This window comes from Mytilus galloprovincialis, chromosome 5, assembly GCF_965363235.1.
Source record: "Mytilus galloprovincialis chromosome 5, xbMytGall1.hap1.1, whole genome shotgun sequence".
Classification (NCBI taxonomy): domain Eukaryota; kingdom Metazoa; phylum Mollusca; class Bivalvia; order Mytilida; family Mytilidae; genus Mytilus; species Mytilus galloprovincialis.
Window position 1 is genome coordinate 75186111 of NC_134842.1, and position 22932 is coordinate 75209042.

At 32.7% G+C, this 22932-nt stretch overlaps 1 protein-coding gene across 1 annotated transcript; it reads right to left on the minus strand.

Annotated features, from left to right (window-relative positions):
* Positions 1–5112: 5112 nt before the first annotated feature.
* Positions 5113–22718, minus strand: LOC143076416 (solute carrier family 13 member 2-like). The gene is made up of 10 exons (XM_076252172.1): positions 22514–22718; positions 18492–18641; positions 17939–18054; positions 15616–15776; positions 13593–13697; positions 12506–12664; positions 9570–9695; positions 9069–9161; positions 6909–7014; positions 5113–5205 (listed from the first exon to the last, which is right to left on the minus strand). The coding sequence occupies exons 1-5, from the start codon at positions 22610–22612 to the stop codon at positions 13612–13614; spliced, it is 612 nt and encodes a 203-aa protein (XP_076108287.1). The 5' UTR covers positions 22613–22718; the 3' UTR covers positions 5113–5205; positions 6909–7014; positions 9069–9161; positions 9570–9695; positions 12506–12664; positions 13593–13611.
* Between the last annotated feature and the right edge of the window lie 214 nt (positions 22719–22932).

Here is a 22932-nt window from a genome sequence, read left to right on the forward strand (position 1 = left end):
CTGTAGTTGTGGGGTGATCAGATTTGGATGATAAAAAATCCCAAAGATCTCAACAGTACTTATAATCTAAGACTCTTTCTTCTTGCAAAAGTATGAAAACATTTGACTTTATTCACTTTACACAAGTAATAATAATTCTAAACTAAGTACAAATTGAAATAGTTGGATATGGATATTGTTTCATAAAAAAAGATGTCATACTTCGAAGTTTTTTGTCTTAGAGAGGGGAAAATCATATTAATTCTAACAAAAAATCCTCTGAAACTTACATTAATAAAACAAAACACCAATGAAACTTAAAACAAGATGAATAATGTCTTGATTGGCAACATATTTGTTATGTTCGGAGGACGTGTTTTCAACAGCAATCGGCATTCCCATGAGAACAAACAAGCTTCTCTACTTGTCGACTTGTTCATCTTTTTTGTTTTAAATATGCTTACTTCATACGAGAATTTGCATCGAAGAAAGAGGAGCGGTAGGCAGTATCCTTTTAACAAATTTTGATTTTTTTGAAATACTAAGGCTTTTCTACCTCAGGAATAGATTACCTGTATTTGACAAAACGTTAAGGAATTTGTGGTCCTCAATTCTGTTCAGCTTCGTACTTTATTTGGTCTTTTAACAATTTTTTACTCAAGCGTCACTGATGAGTCTTTTGAAGCGTAAATATAAATTTTTAATCCTTGTATCTATGAAGAGTTTATTTAATAAATGCTATGTCATGGTAATATTTGAGCACAAACAAGTACCATTTACTAGTAAAGTAATGTTCTGTACAATATCAGATACATTGTTTGTCCTAAATATATCTGGAAATGTGTGAAAGTTAAAAGCGCTAGCTCCCCATGTTTCTGTTCCTAAAATGAGTACCAGTATTCCTATAATGTTCATCATAAAACCAACCATCACCTGAAATATAACAATGCAAAAATAATGTTCATTATAAAATCAATCATCACCTGAAATAAAACAATGATAAAAATACAAGCTTATGAATATTGGTCACTTAAAGATACCAGTTTATTAACTCAGTATCTTTGTTTTTGTATTACCTTTACTTAAGGAATGACTGTAATATTTGTTCTGTCTATGAAAAAATAACATCAAAAATGTGGTGAACTGAATAACCAGCGTAGCGGGTTGTTTGAAAATGTGCACCACATTTTTTCCACCATTATAGAACTTGTCTGAGATATTGCTGGTACTAACTTATAGTATAAGTTCTATGAAAATATGGTAAAAATTGTACATGGATCGCGCTAACAAGACCGAACAAACGGACAAGCAGACGAACGGACGCGCAGTATTTCAATGTCCTCTTCCACAACGTTTTACACGGGGGACAAAAAACATTGAAGATTTGCAAAGGCCAGAGGCTCCTCAAATTGGATTCGGCGGGTAAGACATGTTTTGTGAGATCTCAATTTACCTCCCATATACCTTTAGCCAATATAAAAGAAACAAACGCACGGTACAACTCAGATTAAAATCGGTCCCAGTCCGAGGTAACAGAAGATCTAAGCAATGATAATGATACATCAATAAACAAAGGACTTATTCTGTTACGCTAGCTGTTCCTCAATTTATTTAGTTTGTTTGATTATATTCTTAATCTTTTTATGTGTTCCAGTGTGGGAGGATTATTCATCTTTAACCTTATAAGAACGTTAAAACATCGTATCATCGCTACCTTTCCCTCTCTCACACGTATCCGTGACAGGAAAACGGCAAGGTCATTACGATCACGAGGAACATTTCGTTGAGACGTCATCTTGGACACAATTCGCGACTAACCACAGAGTGAGTTAATAATATAACATTGTATTTAAAGCCTTCAAATTGGCTTTCATATAATTAAACCTCTTCTCCGTGAAATACTGGAAGTGTAACCGTTCTTGAAAGTACAACATTTTCTCGGATTCAACGGACTGTGCAATCAATTATTTTGGACATTTCATACACTAGAAACATTAATTCAACAAATTGTAAAATTGTATTTTATTTGTTTTTCAGCTTTTTAACATTTGTTAGATTGACTCTTGATTAAAGTATCAGCACCTGATAGTCTTTTTTGCTTGAGCCCAATCGTCGGTTAAACTTAGTGGTCAGGCCATTACAGGACTACTAACAGTTACTGACATGCTCGATCCAGAATTTAATTAAATTGATTAAAATATAATGTCTTCATCATTTGAAAATAAATCATGAATTTCTATGCTGATACTAGTTTACATACTTGTTAAATGTATGACGGGTGTCATTTTTTGTTCTCACGTTAAATATCCAGAAGTAATTAAAAGTGATGTGCGCATCACACAGATTAAATTGACTATATAAAATGCCCTGATATTGAAACCGGTAGATTTTATTATATCAAAAGAGTACATTTAATTCCCTGTACTGATGCAGCTAAAAATTAGCATTTAATTTTAAGTTCATGTACACACTGCGAAAGATAAAAGTTCGCTAGGTTGATGACATTTTGTCAATTGCTTTCATGTTATAAATAGAATTAAATCATAGAACTGAATATGAGCATCTGAATTTAAACATCAGTTTAAATATACACAGTCATGCATGCTTTTTTCTGTCAGATCATTTGGTCTCTTGCGGAGAGTTGTCTCACAGGCAATCATACCAAATCTTCTTTTTATTTCTTAGTAGGGGCATTGGTGGCCAAGTAGTCTTTAGTACACATTATAGTAACTACTGTTATCACCAGACAGTCAGCACTGAGGTTGTGAGTTCGAACACCGCTCTTGTGGGTGCTCCCAACTCCAATTTTAATTGACTAGGATTGACAGTGGTCGTAGGTTTTTCTCCAGGCACTCCGGCTTCCTCCATCAATAAAAACTTGCCACCATGAAAAAGTCCAAAGACATGCTATAAAGTGGCGTTAAAACATACAAAATTAGAATTTTTTTATATATTAGTCAAATTGAATACTCTGAAAAGATTTTTTTTCAATTTCAGGAGTCTGGATTATCTAAATGGTTAGGTAATGAGTTAGCTGTCTTTAGTGACCTTGAACCTTGGCTTATGAATCTAGTGTTGTGCGTTGTTGTCGCTGCAGCAACAGAGGTCACCAGTAATACTGCAATATGTACTCTTATGATGCCAATTATGGCTCAAATAGTAAGTATTCCACGTTTTAAGTCAGGAACTATTCAAATAATTTATTTAGGATTATGACTCTGTATTCACTAAGTATTTACCTACTAAGCTTACTACTCGAAAAGCAAAATAATTAAATAATATAAACGCTATTTGTTTATACGACACCAGATCAACAGTAAATTTTAAAGTATGTTGTCCCCATTATGAATTTACCCAAGTTTTAACCTGTGAAAACTTTTTGTGTCTCAAAATTATAATAAGAATGCGAATGATGACCTAAGTACTGTGCATACTACGGTTTCTGTTTTATCACACAACAATGCGAATATTTAATGAATCTTGTTTTCTATTTTTTGTTTACCATGTCGACTTTAGATTCCCTTTGACTTATAAGTTTTAAGTGGTCTATTGGTATGATTCTGATCTTGCGGGAACTTATGAAATATCCAGAATAATTGTGGTGTCCGTATATTCCATCGTTAAATCTTGAAGCAAAACTTTAATAACTCGGTGTTTTAGATTGGTAAGAAATTTTTGCTTAAATTGTTTCGTAAAATATCATAATATTATTATAATCACTGGAAAAAAGGAAATTTGTATAATGGTATTTTGCGTATATTCCGCAGTTTTTTTGTTGTTTTTTGTTGTTCTGTTAAATTTTTCAGATCTTAACATCTGGGCTAGTTGTTTATGTTTTTATTTTCATAAGCCTTTTTTCGTACATTTGTAGGCTCTACACTTACAACTAAATCCATTGTATATCATGTTTCCGACAGCCATTGCAACCTCCTTTTCATTTATGTTACCAGTAGCAACTCCGCCGAATGCAGTTGTCTTTTCATACGGACATCTACGAGTTATAGACATGGTAATGAAAACTCTACCGCTCAGATTACTTGTATTATACATTCCATCAGAAGTGCCATAGAACATGAGGAAGTAAATGAACTGTATCAATATATACCTCTAAATAATTCACTCATTTACCGGGAAATCTCAAGCACCATTGTTATATATATTTCGATTACATAAAAGTATTTCTTCTTGTTTAAATAAACCAAAAAGTAGTATTTGTAACTATTTGATTTGACGATTTATATCAACATACTTCACTTATATGGGCTAATGCAAATCCTCCACCAAGCAGTATCATAACACCCCAAGGTAAATTCTTCTCTGCAACTTTCCAGGGTACTAACGGAGGTATTGGTTCCCTTTTTCCTGTTATTAGAACATTAATCATCATACGAGTCATCAAAAACATTTAGCACTTAAAATAGAGATGACGTGAGGTCTTAATGAGACCTTTTAAATCGTCGTGTACACTTTTAATCTGTGATACTATTATATACTGAAAAATTTACCAAGAGAAGTATAATTAATTAATATGTGTCATCTTAAAATTAACGTTTTATATTTTGAAATACATGTGTGAATATAAATAAAATGACGACTAGTATGCCTCGGATATTTTCTGTACATATTGTACATACATTTGTAACACTAAGCAGTACGAACTCGTTTGACCACTATATACATGTATCTATGAAACATAAAAGCAATGTGTTTAAACAACAGCAATATCAAAATAAAAAATATGAGGACTGCAAATCTTTTTTCGACCGACAGTAAAACCTTTGGGTTTGCGGGATGTACAAATACACAACTACGTCCGGTCAATGTTGGGACGTTAAGTTATATGCCTCTTGTAGAAAAGGACCCCGATATGTTCAAGTTAAGAACCCTTGTTACTAATCTTTTTTTTCCCTTAGGTGACATGTTGCAAGGCTAATTTTAGTCCACATCCAATTTACCCTCGTTTTTCAGTGGAAGTCTACTAAATTTCCCCCGACCTTCCTCCCCGAATGATTCTATTATAGGACCAACCTACTGTATATATAGAATTTGTTTTCGTCATGAACATCCATTAAACATGCATGCAATATTTGCCACTGGACGTTAAGCAATTAACAAACAATCAATGAATACATACCTTTATTTAAACAAAATACATCTGGTACTCTTGATGGAAATATAAATAAACTACACGATATCAATATCGATGGTGTGGAATCTGTAACTGTCCTATAAATAAAAAATACAATGCATTTGAATGTGATTATTAAAATGCAAATTATACACGTGTATATATTTCGTGTGTCCGAAGTTGGTTATATATAAATATATATATATTTGAAAATAAGGAGTTGTGGTATGATTACCAATGAGACGATTTTCCACCAAAGTAAGATATTAACGTAAAGTTAAACATTCACGAAACAGTTCAATGGCCTGATTTAAAACTAAAGAGTTTACGAAAAACAAATATGACAGTTATGAACCAAAAACCACTGAACTACGGGCTCTTGTCTTGGGACACGTAGTTTAAAAATGGGGCGTTATTAACATAAAATTAAGAATGGAAATGGGGAATGTGTCAAAGAGACAACAACCCGACATAGAAAAGACAACAGTAAAAGGTCATGCATAAGACACCAGCTCGGAGACAGAGATGGCACAGTATAACATAAGAACAAACTATATAAATCAGTTGAAAAAGGCTCTTTACTCATCGGATAGATACAAAAGATCATAAAAAAATACTGAACGGATGTGGCAGGGTATTTATACATCCCTCTAAACAACAACAAAACCACAAAGTACAGATCTGAGACTACTCGCAGTTATCGTTGACTGGCCTTTATTTCAAAGCAAATAACTACTAATCAAAATTTTGAAGGCTTATTATTACATATAAAAAAGAAGATGTGGTATGATTGCCAATGCGACAACTGTCCACATGAGACCACAATGACAAAGACATTAACAACTGTAGGTCACCGTACGGCCTTCAAAAATGAACAAAGCCCATACCGCATAGTCAGCTATAAAAGGCCTCGATAAGAAAATGTAAAACAGTTCAAACCAGAAAACTAACGGCCTTATTTATGTAAAAAAAAATGAACGGAAAAAAATACGTAACACATAAACAAACGACAACCACTGAATTACAGGTTCCTGACTTGGGACAGGCACATGCATAAATAATTTGGCGGGGTTAAATATGTTCGCGGGATTCCAACCCTCCCCTAACCTGGGATAGTGGCATAACAGTACAACATAAGAACGAACTATAAAAATCAGTTGAAAAAGGTTTAACTCATCAGATGGACAAAAATACAAGTGTAGGTGATGTTTACTATCTGCGTTTATGCTATTTATTTATTTTATTACATAGCTTTTATATAGCGCCTATCTAACAAACATAATACTCTAAGCACTTAACATCATGTTTAAATTTGAGATAATTTTAAAAAAAAATCTTCTGCCAAAAACATGCGCTCTATTACTTTTATAATACAGATACATGTATGTTCTTGCAATTGCCCAAAATTCATAACAATATTTTTGGAAAAGAATAAATGACATAAGCAATGGTCCTGGCTAGAGTATAACACTGAAAAAGTAAGAATACTGAACTTCGAGGAAATGCAAAACAGAAAGTCCCTAATCAAAAGGAAAAATCAAAAGCACAAACACATCAAACGAATTGATAATATTCCTGACTTGGTACAGGCATTTTCTTATGTAGAAAATAGTGGATTGAACCTGGTTTTATAGCTAGCTAAATCTCTCACTTGTATGATTGTCGGATAAAATTCCATTATATTGAAAACGATGGTTGAACAAAACAAACAGACATAATAATTAAAAATGTAAAAAATTGGGGTACAGCAGTCAACAATGTATTATAATATTATTACTAAAAAAAATCACCTTATACTTACTTTGGGGGAAATATATCTCCCCATCCACCGGCTTAGCCAAGGTCACGTGTTATCCATAATACTGCTAGAATAAAAAAAGTGACCTATCACAGCAGCTTGGGCAAAACTGTAAAATTATAAAAACATGTTGAACTATCATTATACACAGACCGAACTAATAAGCATGTTCGTCACTTTTTGTATACTTTTTTCGGACTCTTGAATTAGACTAAGTATATTTCATTGGTAGTCCATGAAACAAAATGATATCGGATTCAGATACAATGTAAGACAACCAAGATATCTTTTTGTTTTTGGTATGGATTTTGTCTCTTATTGTCGTTACCCTAGTAACATCTGTTTTCTCATGGATTTTTTATACTGAAAGTTCCTTGTTTTCTAAAAAAAGTTAGAACCAAAAATAATTATAATAAATAGTAGGAGAAAAAGAACAAATTGTGGAAATTCTTATAACGATTCTCTATACTTCCGTACTTTGTTTCATATAGTTGATACTTTGATACAACACAACTTCGGATCTACATCACTAGTAGGTATGATTATAATTATTCTATAAAATCAAATTAACGTGAAACGGAAGAACTTTTAAACCGTAACGCGACCAAACCAATATGTTTCTGAATTAGCTACGTTTTACACTAAACAACAAGACATACAAGTTATTAGTCCGTTATTACTTTACGTCCAACTGCTGTTTTACCAGACAAGCTAGGTCCGTGGAACATTAGAGCACGTCCCATATAAAAAAAAGTAGATATGTGCCCGTCGAAAATAGATGCGCTGCTTCGTCGTACTAAACCGATTGACGACCTTGGATCAATATAAGTCGGACCTCAATTTGAAATTGAGAATGGAAGTGGGATTGTGTCAAAGAGACAACAACCCGACCATAGAACAGACAAAATGTTCATTTTTCATTTATCTCTTCATTTATATAATGTATATATATTTATTGCAGTTATTCATAATTGATTAAAAACGTATATGATATACTCCTACAGCGGATACATGTGACAGCGCTTCAAACTTGACTTCATACACACTACACCCCAAGGATGATTGGGGAATTAAAATATGGTCATTCTTGATCTGACTAGCAGTAAAACCCTTGCCAAAAATGAGCGTCCGGTTGGCTATGCGGCATGCGCAAATGCACAACTACGTCCGGTCAGAATGGAGATGATCCATCAGATGCATACTGTTAAGAAAATACCACGCCTTGAACACGTTAATAATCCTTGCAACAACACTTTGAGGGGTCAGTTAGTGGTATGTGGCAAAGCAAAATGTCTGTCTACAACCACATTACCCTATTTTTTTTAGTAATACCCAAAATTTACCCCACCCTCACCGCCAATAAACGAAACAGTACATGCCACCAAAAGCTCAAGATTATGCACTCATGGATCTGAGATGTATATTACTGGTTGCTTCGTTATAATTAAAATATACCCTTTCTATGATTTTGTTGCTTTTAATATGTTTGTCATATATATTATATACTTTTTCAATTTTGTTGAATATGTAAATCTTAAGAATGTGGGAGTTTTGACATCTTCTGAAGCATACACACTATTTAATTTCATTTTGACCTTGAATACCCTTTCTTTTTAAATTTTAGTTAAACGTGAACTATAAAAATAAGAATATGTGGTATGATTGCCAATGAGACAATTCTCGACGATAAACCAAATGACATAGAAGTTAACAAACTATCGGTCACCGTACGGTCTCCAGCTATAAGGAAACCCAATACCGCTGTAAAAGACCCCAAAAGGACAAGTGTAACAAACGAAAACCAAGAATACTAACGACCTAATTTATGCACAAAAACAAATGCATAGATATAAGAAGATGTGGTATGAGTGCCAATGAGAAAACTCTCCATCCAAGTAACACACATATATGATTTGCATCAACAAACGACAATCATTGGATGAATTTCAGGCTCCTGGTTCGAGATAAGCACAGTAAACATACAAAGGGCAAATTTCAGGTCCAGAATTCACAAAAAAGAGAAACGAGAAACACTTAAGAACGACTTCAACAAACGACAACTACTGAACATCAGATTTCTGACTTAGGACAGGTGCAAACAATTGCAGCAGGATTAAACGTTTTAATGGTACCAAACCTTCTCCCTTATCTGTATATACTTGCTTAACTGGTCCTAGACTTTCATATTCCTTCCTCAGAACTGATTTTATTCTTACACCTGCTGATTTAGTTCCTCCACAGCATTTAAAAAATGACCTGAAAAAATGTAAAATAACTAATAAAAAAATGGTTATCCATGTTTATAATGGTTTACTTTTACAAATTGTGACTTGGATTGCTTGTTGTCTCATTGGCACTCATGCCATATCTTCCTATGATCCTAATATCAGCACATCAGGTTACATAGTTCTGATTTCCATGACGTCCACTCTCGTTGAGACATAGAACAGAAACAAAAGCCAGTGAGGTTGTGTTTACAGAAGTTTGTGTCATCAATTGATGCATACTGTTCCTATTTAGCCGTTACAAAATACTATGAAACATGTAATTAACAGTCATAAATATATATATATATATATGGAGACTAGTTATAATAAAACTAAGCTATAAAAAGTAAAAGACGACTTGAAGTACAAAATAAAAAAAAAATATATAAAATCTTACCCACGAAGGAAAAATATCTGTAACCAAATCCAGGCGAGTACAAGCATAATAGCTGATATTGGTAACCCGTACATAAACCATGTGGCAAAGGTCAAAGGTGAAGTTCCGTTGTACCTATCATATATACTGCAATTGAATAAAAAACACACACGACATTAATAAGGAAAAATCGGCTAACTTGTTATATCCTTTTAAAGAACACAGCACTTTGAGGATAAATATAAACACCAGTTGAGTATGATCATAGTCCTTTAACATATGACCTCTGTGGCAGTATTTACTATTTCTATTTACTGTTCTGATATATGTTTTACTATCAATGTACCTTAGACAAAAAATAAAAAAATAAAGTATCAGCATGAAAACGTTAAATAGTGAATATAATGCGAAAGCATATATTATAGGCGTTTTATTATACGGAACAACACAGTCATTAAGTGTTTTTATATACCAAATTAACCAATTTTCTAAAAGTGTACATATATCATCTGATAGAAAAGACAAAAAATGTCACATAACTTAACAAGCTGAACTATACGGTTTTTTATATTTGTAAATATTTCATTAATTGCAATCAAGACTAGAAATACTTGACGTGTTAAATTTTCCATGCATATGATTAATCTAAGCTAAAGTACACCAAACACAAATTCACTTTTAGAATACAACGATCAAACCCATATTATGAATAAGGTACTATATTTTAGATCTTTGAAAAATGCGCGCCAAGATTTTCTCTCTTTTATATTTGCTTCTTGTAAGTAAAATTACAATCGACACAAACAGATTATACCATTTACAATATTAGAGTTTGACGTTGCCAAGCAAAATAGTCAATAGCATCATTATTGTCCAATGAAAAATAAGCATGAAAAAGTACAAGCAAGATGATTATAAAACTATTAACCGGGGCAATAGTCTTTGAAACTATTGACAAGCAAATAGTCTGTGGAATGAAAAAGCACAATTATTTCATTATTTTCTATATAGAAAAAACATACTGAGGTATAATAATATACATTAATAATTTAGGGACCTCCGATGCGGGATTTTCCAGCTGTTTGTTAAAGACATATTTGTGATCATTGATGGACATTCAATTTGGGCCCCTTGAGTGTTTTCTGTCCTTTGGAAGGGTTGTTGTCTCTTATTCACATTCCCCGTTTCTATTCTCAATTATATGAATGTCTCAATTATTAAGTCAGAGACGTCGTTGCCACCAATTGATTTAAAAAAAATACTAAATTCTAGACATAAAGATTTGGTTAAAAGGTTTGACTGTACGCGTAGACAAAATATTTCAAACGTAATTTTTGCTTTACCGAGTCCGGAAATTGTGATGCAACCCGAGTGAACATACCGATCCTTAAAACTAACTTTTCTAAAAGGCTACTAATTCAACACTCTAATTAAATCTTTGAATATTATTTTATTAAAGTTAGTATAAATATTTATTGATTTTGTTCCCATTTAAACCAAATCGTTTGTTTCTTGTATATCATATTATTTTTTGTATATTGTGTTGTACATCAATCAAGCTTTTAATTTTCTCGTTTACATTGTTTTATATGTTTCACTTCGGGCCTTTAATAACTGACTATGCGGTATCGGGTTTGTTTATTGTTGAAGGTCGTATGGTGACCTATAGTTGTTAACTAAGAATACGTTATTTGTTTTCTGATGGAGAGTTGTTTCATTGGTAATCATACCACACATTCTTATTTTCATAATAACAGCACGTTCTCCTCATGACACAACAATGCACATGAAAAAAGTACATAAAATGTGCTTTAAATCGTAATTTTATTGTTGAAACATGAACATTTCATCATATTGATTGCAGTACTTTGTAGTTTTATTTGGTTGTAAAGCGTTGACCAAATCCCGTTTTGTTTGAAGCTCGGAAGCAATCAATTCTTAAGTTATTATTATTTTTAAAATATATATATATAAAAAAAGATGTGGTATGATTGCCAATGAGACAACTGTCCACAAAAGACAAAAAAGGCAAAGACATTAACAACTATAGGTCACCGTACGGCCTTCATCAATGAGCAAATCCCTTACCACATAGTCAGCTATAAAAGGCCCCGATATGGCAAAGTAAAACAATTCAAACGAGAAAACTAACGGCCTTAATTATGTAAAAAAATGAAAATGAAAAATAATAGTTCGTTCTCATGTTGTACTGTTATACCACTGTCCAAGTTAAGGGGGAGGGTTAGGATCCAGCTAACATGTTTAACCCGCTACACTATGTATGTATGTGCCTGTCTCAAGTCAGTAGCCTGTAATTCAGTGGTTGTCGTATGTTTACATGTATGTGTTACATATTTGTTTTACTTTCTTTTATTTTATATAAATAAGGCCGTTAGGTTATCGTTTGAATTGTTTTACATTGTCATTTCGGGGTCTTTTATAGCTGACTTTGCGGTATGGGCTTTGCTGATTCTTGAAGGCCCTACGGTGACCTATAGTTGTTAACTCATGTTTCATTTTGGTCTCTTGTTGAGAGTTGTCTCATTAGCAATCACACCACATCTATTTTATATATATATAAAAGATAAGTGAATGTGAATTACTTTACTTAAACATTTGAGCGACAAATGTTTTCCAGAAGTATATTATATATAATTAAAATAATATGAATGATTTGAACCTATAAGAATAAACACCAAAAACAGGTATCTGTATTAAAAAAAGACCTGCCCGATCATAGCATTTAAGGTTGCCATGTAATGCCGACGCATTATTTTTCTGGTATATCCTTTGTCCTTTGGGGCACGAAGAAGGAGTAGCTGAAGAAAATGAAAAAAAAACGATGTAATTGTGTGTCTATGAACAATAGTTTTTGACTAGTATTGCCATAGGAATTAAAATTGAGGACTATTGCCATCACAAAGCTCACTTATACACTAGTAACTCCAAACACTCACATATCACTTTGTCCTTTCAGTATAACATTAGGATTGGTTCCTGTCAGGCTAGCTATACCACCCACATTAGCTGTATGTGCTATACAGATAGACAACATCTTACATATCCTTTTATATTCTTGACTCTCTTTCTTTGATGTTTCGGGTATGTAATTCTTTCTAAAATAAAATGAACATTTAAAAAAGAAGGTCGAAAAATACAAGAGGGACATTTAGGAGATAACTGTGTTGTATTTTAAGCTCCGACGGCATCAATTGAGGATTTGATGGTCGCAAATTAAGTTTACTGGCGACGCGTTAGCGGAGACAGTACACGGGTATTTGCGACCATCAAATCCCAATTTGAGGCCGTCGGAGCTTAAAATACAATATTGTTATCTCCATTCTAATGAAACTGACAGAAAACAACGTTAAAACATGCATTTAAAATCTGTCATATGCCGTCTGCGCTTGTGCGTACATCCCATAGCATCAATTGTCAATTGATGCCATGTAAGAAAGTGACGTTATCCAATCAAAATGAACGTTACAAACGATATTGCATTAGAATCAAACGTATAAGTCGAAAATAAACTGATAACGCCATGGGTAAAAAGGAAAAAAGACAAAAAGACAAACAATAGTACACAAGAAACAAAATAGAAAACTAAAGACTAAGCAACACGATCCCCACCACAAACTTGGGGGGAGTCCCAGGTTGTCCTGCTTCACATGTGGCACCCGTCGTGTTGTTTATGCTATTACAAACCCGATATTTAGTCTAAATCGGTAATCACAAACTTGAAAAGGGAACGGGATTGTATCATTCTAGTAATTACTATCAAGGTAATGCATTTTTCATTAAGCGTATTTAGATCTTGATGAGTCAACAGCGAAACTTACATTTCAAGTTGACTGATTCAATTATATATATTTTATATTGCAGTAATGTTTTACTTTTTGTTTTGCTTCACATTTAATTTCCATCTCCTGATTATTGTTTCATGTTAATCGCCTCGGTTATATATATACATGTATACTTAGTTCTAAGCGTACATTGAAACGCCAAAAATAATTAAAAAAAAACGAAAAAAAACCATCAACTGACTTTTCGTATTCTTCTTTATTTACTCACCATTATTCTGTTGTTCCATTACTTTCTCATTATCTTTTACTTTAAGGGTAACATCGTCTAATCTAACCTCGTCATGATCTAAAATATATATATATATTTACCTTTCCTCGTCAGTTTTAATCTAGCGTCGTACTAAAGTATATGATATATAAGGCATGGAGATGTTATTGTTACAGATCAGCTCAATTATATATATATAATCAAATTCTTGAGGGTAACATCACCTTATCTAACCCTATCATGATCTGTAATATATAGTCAAATTCCTGAGGGTAATATCACATAATATAAGGGTAACATTTTTTCATAAATATATAGAGCAAGCAAATAAGGTTAAAGATCCCCAAAGTAGCAGTCCATAAATAACAAACTACTACACTGAAAAAATCTTTTTACCCATTAAATCATATATACATTGTAAAACATGACTTTTTGATCATTAGAACAGTTATTCATTTATTGGTTGATTGGTTGTTGTTTATTAAGATGGTACCTAACACTACAGATAACTCTGTAAAGTCAGCTTATTAAACGTTTTAATAACGAAAAATGTGTTGTAAAAGGAATATCAAGCTTCTCAATGATAAAAATAAGTGTTTCTCAAACTGCTATATAACCAGTGTAATTTTTCTGATAAAACGGTTGGTTCAAAATTTTTGAATTTTTTATATTTTTGTTAAAGGGTCAAAGTAAATAATTTGACAAAATTTTATGAAAATTAAACGAGACATTTTGGTGAAATTGTTGGGTACCACCTATGTTCATGGGTATATGTTTATACGTATATATTCATGACAAGAAAACAAATGCAAAAAACTCCAATAATAAGTAGTTTGGGAAGAATGACAAGAGAGGCGAACCGCTATACACAATAGGGTATGTTAAATAGGGACACATATTAAACCTTATAATTGGCAATCTATGGACACAGACATGCAGTTGGTACAAGAATGATAAAAGCGTGGCGCGTACCATTAAGGATCATTGGATTTAATATAGTCTGGTTCAAGATGTGTATTTGTACTGCAGAAGAACTATTTAAAGTCATATGAAACGAGTGACCGGTGAAAAATAATGTTTCTCTAATTATTGAACCAATGCATGTATATATCATAAACTTAGTCTTCTGTGCATGATTTCATCACTTTTTACGCAACCATATCGTATAATCGTCATTTTTTTTTTCTCTCTGTGTCTGTTTTGAAGTGAAAATATGGCAGCTACTAATATGTCGTGTTTAGAAGCCGAAGTTTACCGATTGACACCTTATAGTGAACAATCAACAATTAGACGTGGATATTGAGCACGTGTTTAACATGTACAATTCAGTTAATAATTTATTTTAAGGACAGATCCATGCGTATTGCGATCACTGGATTTTTACGAGAGGGTCACGCTGAGGTCACTTTGAATACGGAAAATACACCGGCGAATTAATTCAAATAAAGAAAACTTCTTCTAAATATGAAAAAAAAATTTAATTTTCTTCAGAAAAAAGTATATGTACATAAATTTATAATAAAAACTATCCATTTAGTTAAAAAAACATATACATTATTTTTTTTTAAATTTGAGGTTTCATATGACTTTAAGATGATAGACTTTTTACTGGGTCATATCCCTATTCCACCAAAAAAAAAACAATCCATAAATCTCCCCAACGGTGCCCTTTAGTTGTTCATAATGTTGTCCATTCGTATATGGTCTAATTATAGATCATACCATTTTTCCCCATCTTTACCTCGTTCAGCTTTTTCATATAAATTTTATACCTGTATTTGTCTAAAGGCTCTGAAACTTCTCTTTGCAACATGCAATGGTCAATAAATAACACAGACGATGTCACAGAGAAATGATTATGTATTGCAAAAATTATTAGCTCACTTGACTTAAAATCAACGGTGTTCATCGAAAAAAGAGAAGCATTCAAACTGGATGTTCTTTGTTACATTTTTTAATGTTTTTCGTCATCATGTACATGTAATATGGAACTTGCCAGTTTCAATAGCGAGATGTCCGTTTGTTTCTGCTTCTTCTTTTGCCTCCTTTAGCTGTACCAGAATGGCGTTTGCTATAGGAATCATCATGGCCGTTGTTGCTGTATTACTGATCCACATTGAAAGAAACCATGTTGGTAACATAAGTCCTAACATTAGCCTGAAATATGTATCATTAGCTTGAAATACGTAACATTATCCTGAAATATGTAACATTAGCCTGAAATATAAAACATTAGCCTGAAATATGTAATATTAGCCTGAATTATGTAACATTAGCCTGAAATATGTAATATTAGCCTGAATTATATAACATTAGCCTAAAATAGGTAACATTAGCCTGAAATATGTAACATTAGCCTAAAATATGTAGCATAAGCCTGAAATAGGTAACATTAGCTTGACATATGTAACATTAGCCTGAAATATGTAACATTAGCTTGACATATGTAACATTAGCCTTACATATGTAACATTAGCCTGAAATATGTAACATTAGAATGCAATATATAACATTAGCCTGAAATATGTAACATTAGCCTGCAATATGTAAATTAGCCTGAAATATGTAACATTAGCCTGAAATATGTACTTTTTGATTTTAAAACATTACATTCCAGTTCTACCATTAGCATTTATTTATTATTGTGATTTTTGATAAAATTGAGAATGGAAATGGGGAATGTGTCAAAGAGACAATAACCCGACCGTAGATCAGAGCAGACAACAGCCGAAGGCCACCAATGGGTCTTCAATGCAGCGAGAAACTCCCACATCCGGAGGCATCCTTAAGCTGACCCCTAAATAAATATGTATACTAGTTCAGTGATAACGGACATCATACTTAATTCCGATTTTTACACAAGAAACTAAAATTAAAATCACACAAGACTAACAAAGGCCAGAGGCTCATGACTTGGGACAGGGATTAAAATTACGGCGGAGTTAAACATGTTTTTTTTAGATCTCAACCCTCCCCTATACCTCTAGCCGATGTAGAAAAACTAACGCACACATATGTAAGAGTTGATTAACTTTTTTCTTCTATTGTCACGTTTGAACTGGCTTTCAGTAACCATAGAACTTGCAAGTACTCTAAGATCTACTTCGAGGATTTTGTGCGAGTAGACCCCTCCTGATCCTGTATGTGCCTATCTCAAGTCTGGAAACCTTTTTTTTCTCTTTTCTATTAATTTTGTATTCCGTTTTCTTTATTCTCTATTCTGTAAATTCCAATCTAAGGCCTCGTGTGTTTTTGATAGGAATCCGGACTTTTGATTGTATATAAATTGTCAGCCATTAAAAAAATAATATGTAATTTCTCCTTAACCTGCATCATTCATGACTGCACGTGGTTCCTATGACAATGCATAGCAACACAACACACAATCTTGGTATACATCTCGTTAGTTCATAGTTGATACAAATGTAGGACTCAGAACCTCGTTGGTACTCTTAAACACTATAATCACGCTGATGTGGGATGGTTTGTCGCTGAAGTGCAATGTTGGCATTCTGCAGCTATCTTAACTTGTTGGTAGCTATATATCGGAGTGTGATGGTGATGCACTGAAGTGTAATGGTCTGAATAAATAATTATATTTTGAATATATATCATGTCAATATAGAAGTAAATTTGTTTGTTCGAAGCAATTTTCGGGTTTTCTAGTTAACAAGGGTCGCATTAAATTGTAATACTATCAAAAACGGTGGGGGGGAGTGGATTGCGATACAGGAGAACGATAAGTAAACCTTTTACTTTAGCGAATTTTTTTTCAAAATTTTCAAAGGAAATTTGTTACGTATGATGGAGCGTGGCATTTTCGAAATACACACGGGTCCCCAGTAAGAATAACCGTGTTACTATACGGTATACAAAGAACTCGTGAAAAGAACAGAATAAAGATAAAAAGTAAACGCAGAATTATGTCTTCATGTAGAAAATATAAAAGACGATAATCTCTCATATAGATCATCGCACTGTAGCGTATGGACCATCGCACTTCTGCATATACCATCGCACTTCAGCGTGACTGACCATCGCAATGCAGCTCTATTGCATCTACGAGTCCTATACACTTTATCATAAGGATTAAAGGTTTCCTTAAGGTATTCGTGTAGGATTACAAAAGGGCTTCATACAAAATGTGCTCCAGTCAACGCTTTTAACATACCATTAAAAAAATGACCAACTCTACAAACAAAGGCTTTTACATTTTTAAACAAACAACATGTTTGCACTATAGACAAACATTGCACACTAAACTATTGAAATAAGAATTTTTACTTATAACACTAGAAGCAATGTTAAAGCTGACATACCATCTTGGTTCGGATCCAACAAGTAACAGAATTCTGAGTGCCAATCGTTTGTGGATGTTCCAATGTTCTATAGCCACAGCCATCATTAGTCCACCAAGAAATAACATAGAAACGTCCTAAAGAAAAATGTATTGGTTCTAAATAGCCTCTTTTTCAATTATTTCCATAAAAATGTCATCAAATGTTGCAATAAGTTAGCTGTTTGAATTAAATACTCAGTAACCTCTAGAAACAACAGATTTATGAGTTATTTGTTTTCCGTGGTTTTTTTTCTAAATATCTTTTGAAAGAGTAACGTTTTTAGTTGTCAAATTTTAGACCGTTTAAAAAGTTTTGTTGCTGCTGTTTTGCGATTTTAAACTTCAGAAAAAGTGTATCAGATTAGATGGAAGGCATGCGTGTTCAAAAGTTAAAACGAGTAAATTAAAGTTTGAGCAATATGAATATGAAATACGTAACGGCGATAGTGCACAAAAAAGTTTTGTTATGATTACATTTGATCACTAGACGTTGTTCAAACTAAATATTACATATGAACTTATTGTGAACTCACATTAAGATACTTGCTTGACACAGTTTTTGCACTGCCCAATCCTGTCAATGGCGTGAGAATGATGGGTAGCAGTGACGTCACAGCTATAGGTAAGGCCTCCGTTATCCAATACACAGCCATAAGTATAACTATATAAGCACATTTTGCCTCCTTTGGTGTAAAAAGAAAAACAAATAATCATAATGTTCCCTCTTAGAAAAAAAATATCTTTATGTGTCATGTCTCCGCGACATAATGTTCGGGGAGGGTGAGGTGTAGTTAGTTTTAATTTTTCAAGATAGGGAGAACTTGCATAACTCGCAAGTGTAGGAAGTTACAAATGTAGCTCTCACACTTTTAGACCATCTTGAGGATTTTTATTGTCTTCGCTATTGGATTTATTTAAAATATTACGTTTGATTCAGAATTCCGGGTTTCCCCCCTAAACAAAGATTTGTAAGATTTATAAATAGATAGTTTCGGGTTGTTGTCCTATGACACATTCCCCATTTCCATTCCCATTCTCAATTTTATAGAAAATTGAACCAAAAATTTATAGGAGAGGAGGTAAACGGACGGTCGAACTGACGGACGGACGTAAACTTGATATTTTGCTTGTTTTAACGTGTTTAAAAGGGTATATAATATCCATTCCAGTAGGCCACACCTTCCAAGTATTATATAATATGAATATCTTCGGTGAAAAAAAAAATGTTAGCGTTACAACATCAACATGTCTATTGAATATACATGTTCCAGACCATATGAGTATTTGGACCGTACGCGTACGGTCCGGACCGTATACGTATACTCGTATGGTCCGACCATACGCGTACGGTCGGACCGTATGAGTATACGCGTACGGTCCAGCTGATGTTTTGGGATCATAATGGTTAAATTTAAACAAATATTTATCAAAATCATTATTTTTAGTTATACAAATTGATTTTATTACATGTATATGGATGAAATGATTAAGCGAACAATTGAAATTAAATATGTGTTTATTTTTATATCCGTGATTCCTATTTTGGTACTCAAGGTGACACCTGACTTCCACAAAGAACGTCATATTTTTTTTACAGTAACATAATTTGTTCATGCACGTTGCTTTGCATTTTTTTTGTAAAGTTCCTTAATATTCTAAAACGATTGTACGCGTACGGTCCAAATACTCGTACGGTCCGGAACATACATACATTAAAGTTGAAAGAAAGTTTAAACATTTAAAACATGAAATTACTGGTTACAGGTAGATAGATACACGACATATTGTATAAATTAACTGACTTTTGAGTGTGATTTGGTCAAAATGAAGAATATTTAACTTATTAAGTACACTCTTGTTAACTTATGATCGAACATATAAACTGATTTATTTTCGACAATACCTTTGAATAAATCAATCAAAGATACTAGGATTAAAATATAAGTGCACGAATTCAAGACCAAAGCCTACATATCGTCTACAAACACGGTAACGCTCGAATGATTCAAATTAGACAAAAAGGCAAAAATAAAATGTGTCTAAATAAAAATATATATTTTTTTTCCAGAACTATCCAAAAGATGTTTTATGAAATGATTCGCATATTTTGCATGAATTTATATGATTGTATTCCTAAGGACTTGCTCGATAAGTCAATGTAATTTTGTCAATGTATAAATAAATGTGCGTATCTATTTGCTGAAGGAAAGTTTGTTTCTCAAGAGTGATCGATCAAGTTGTTTGTTAAACGTCCAGTGACAAACATTACATACATATGCAGGTTCAGTTAAAAGGCGCAATAAGTAGACTGTTAATGTGAACAATGGGATGTAAGGGTGAATTTGACTTACAAAAAAAATAAAGTAAGTTTCAGTATGAAAACAATATAAGGTCAATGTCAGAAAAATATAAACTTTTTTGTGTTCGGCGAAAAACTGGGCCCTTACCCAATTTCTAAGCCTCATACAAAATAGTTGATATTTTTCTGACATTGACCTACTACGTGTTTATCATAAGATATCTTGTAAGTAGTCATAAAGTTTGTACCAAAATTAGGACATATCCTAAATAAGATCTTTTCGATAACACCACTTAGACTAACAATTCTCCTAGCAGGACTTAGGACATATATTAGTCACACCTTCGATGACACGACCCTTTTATATCTTGAATAGGTATTTTTCAAAGAGGGACTTCACTTGATTAACAATAAGCAAATAATGGATAAACATTAATAATAAAATAAAATGTAAAATGGTCAAACAAAAATTAGTAAAATAATCTAAAAAAGTCACGGAATAAAAAAAAAGCCATCGGTCCAAACAGTTAATTTCTTGTTAAAAAAATAAAGTCTTTGCTAGACCACGTAAAATATTCCAATACAACATATCTCATTGACTGTGCTTACTCTTCAAAAACTGACAAAAATACGTAAGGATATCTCATATGCATATAAAGTAAACAGAAAGTTTGATTTACGACATGATTGTCCGATAAAGAAAAATATTTAAAAAGGTTCTTTGTTTTATTTGTTTTAACATCATTATCCTCTTAATAATAATAAAAAAAAAACAAAGATTCATACAGAACTTGCACTAAACAACATTGTTTATCTCAGAAATCTACCAAATAAAAGTACAATTCTTAAAATGTATTCGACTTTTTTGGGACGTTTTATTTTATGATGAATGTTTTAGCGCGGTTTATTCTTTTATCCTGCACAACAACAATATAAAGTGCAAATCTACTTTAGTATTCAATGTAGTAAATATATTTATATAAGGTAATAGGATACCTCCTTAATCATATCATTGTTAAATAAGGGACTGATCGTCGTTTCACATCTCTTATCACTATATACATCAACATAAGTTTGAAATTGGCTATTTTAAAATATTTGTTTACCTACAATTTAAGTGTACCAGGAAAAATGGGATTGTTTACGATGTTTCTATTTAAGTTAGTAAATGAGAAATTTTATTGTAAGATTTTTTTGCTGTTATTGGTGGCGAATTGCCAGATTTTTTTAGTTTGTACTGATACCTGTATACGCTCATATCTGTTTGTTTACATTTTATCAAGTACTACACGATTGGTTTTTTTTTATTTGCTGTAAAAAGGAGAATATTTTAGTTTTTCTGCACATCAGATTCCAAACACTAATACATTATTGACGTCAATAGTTCTGAACGATCATGAAATATTTACCACTGGACGTTAAGTAACCAACAGTCAATCAATACATATTTACATATTCTCACAACTCATTTTTTTCAAATACATGTAATAGTTAGTTATGCATACTGCATTGCTCTCGTACAGTAATATTCTGTGAAGTGGCTACATATCAAATTTCCATTTAACATGTTGAGTACTAGTATTTTTTGTTGCAGGAACACTTTTTACTTATATATTAGCACTCGTGAACTTTATAATGCTATATGATTGTCAGACAATGATATACACAAGAAAAGATAATTCTCGTCCTTACTAACATGAATCAATTAGCACTGGACTTAATAAATAACAACCAATAAATCAATCAAAGAACGAAACGGACGAAGAACTACGAACGAAACTCTTGGTCATATACATTTTCTATCAGAATTTAGCAAAACGGAAGGTGTACAAAACATTAATTTCTGAAAAGTTTTTATAAATCACAACTGTCAAAATAATATACAAGTTGGAAAGATGTGTCGACAGTAATTTTATAAATTGTATATAGTACATGTATCTTATTATATAGATAAACAGAAAACCACACATGCTCCTGCATAAATTTTACACAAACACGGGTATTTATCATGTTTATCTCGTAGGATAATTCATCAATTTGGTCCTTTTTGTGATCTAGCAATGTTAATAAAATTAAGAGTAGAATATGTCAAAAAGACAACAACCCGATCAAAGAGCAGACGACAGCCGTAGGCAACCAATGGGTCCTCAGCATAGCGAGAAAATCCCGCACCCGGAGGTTGTCCTCAACTGGCCCCTTAATAAATTGTGTACTAGTTAGTTGCATTGAATAAGAAAAGACGAAAACAAATCTTACCTTTGTTTCAATGCTATAAATAATCGGCAATAGTATTATAGGTGTCAGAATTATGATAAAAATGTTCCTCAATCGAAATAAATCTCGTAATACACCCATATCTCGGTTATTAATTGTGATGGTTTAAATCATATATATAATATATATATATACAAACTGTCAACTTCTCTTCAAAGGTGACATGCAGGTATCGCTATATACATACATTGTTGTAGATAGATATGACTTTACCTTTCTTTAATAGTTTACGAAAGTACCTCAAATGAGATTAACGTACCGACAATAACCGTTTGAAGTCAATCAGGAAATAAACTGTATAACATCATCTATAATCAAAGAGATAGAACAGAAGGGGATTAGTTTTCAGATACAAGCTTTAAGGGTTTTTGAAGGAAATTACCGCTTAAGATAACCCGATT

Excerpts from the sequence above, each read along its gene's own strand:
- LOC143076416 (XM_076252172.1), bottom strand. The coding sequence starts at position 22,612 with ATGGGTGTATTACGAGATTTATTTCGATTGAGGAACATTTTTATCATA. Across the intron at positions 18,055-18,491 it reads TGTCAAGCAAGTATCTTAAT|GACGTTTCTATGTTATTTCT; the intron begins GTGAGTTCACAA and ends ATTTTTCTTTAG. Across the intron at positions 15,777-17,938 it reads GTTGGATCCGAACCAAGATG|GCTAATGTTAGGACTTATGT; the intron begins GTATGTCAGCTT and ends TACATATTTCAG.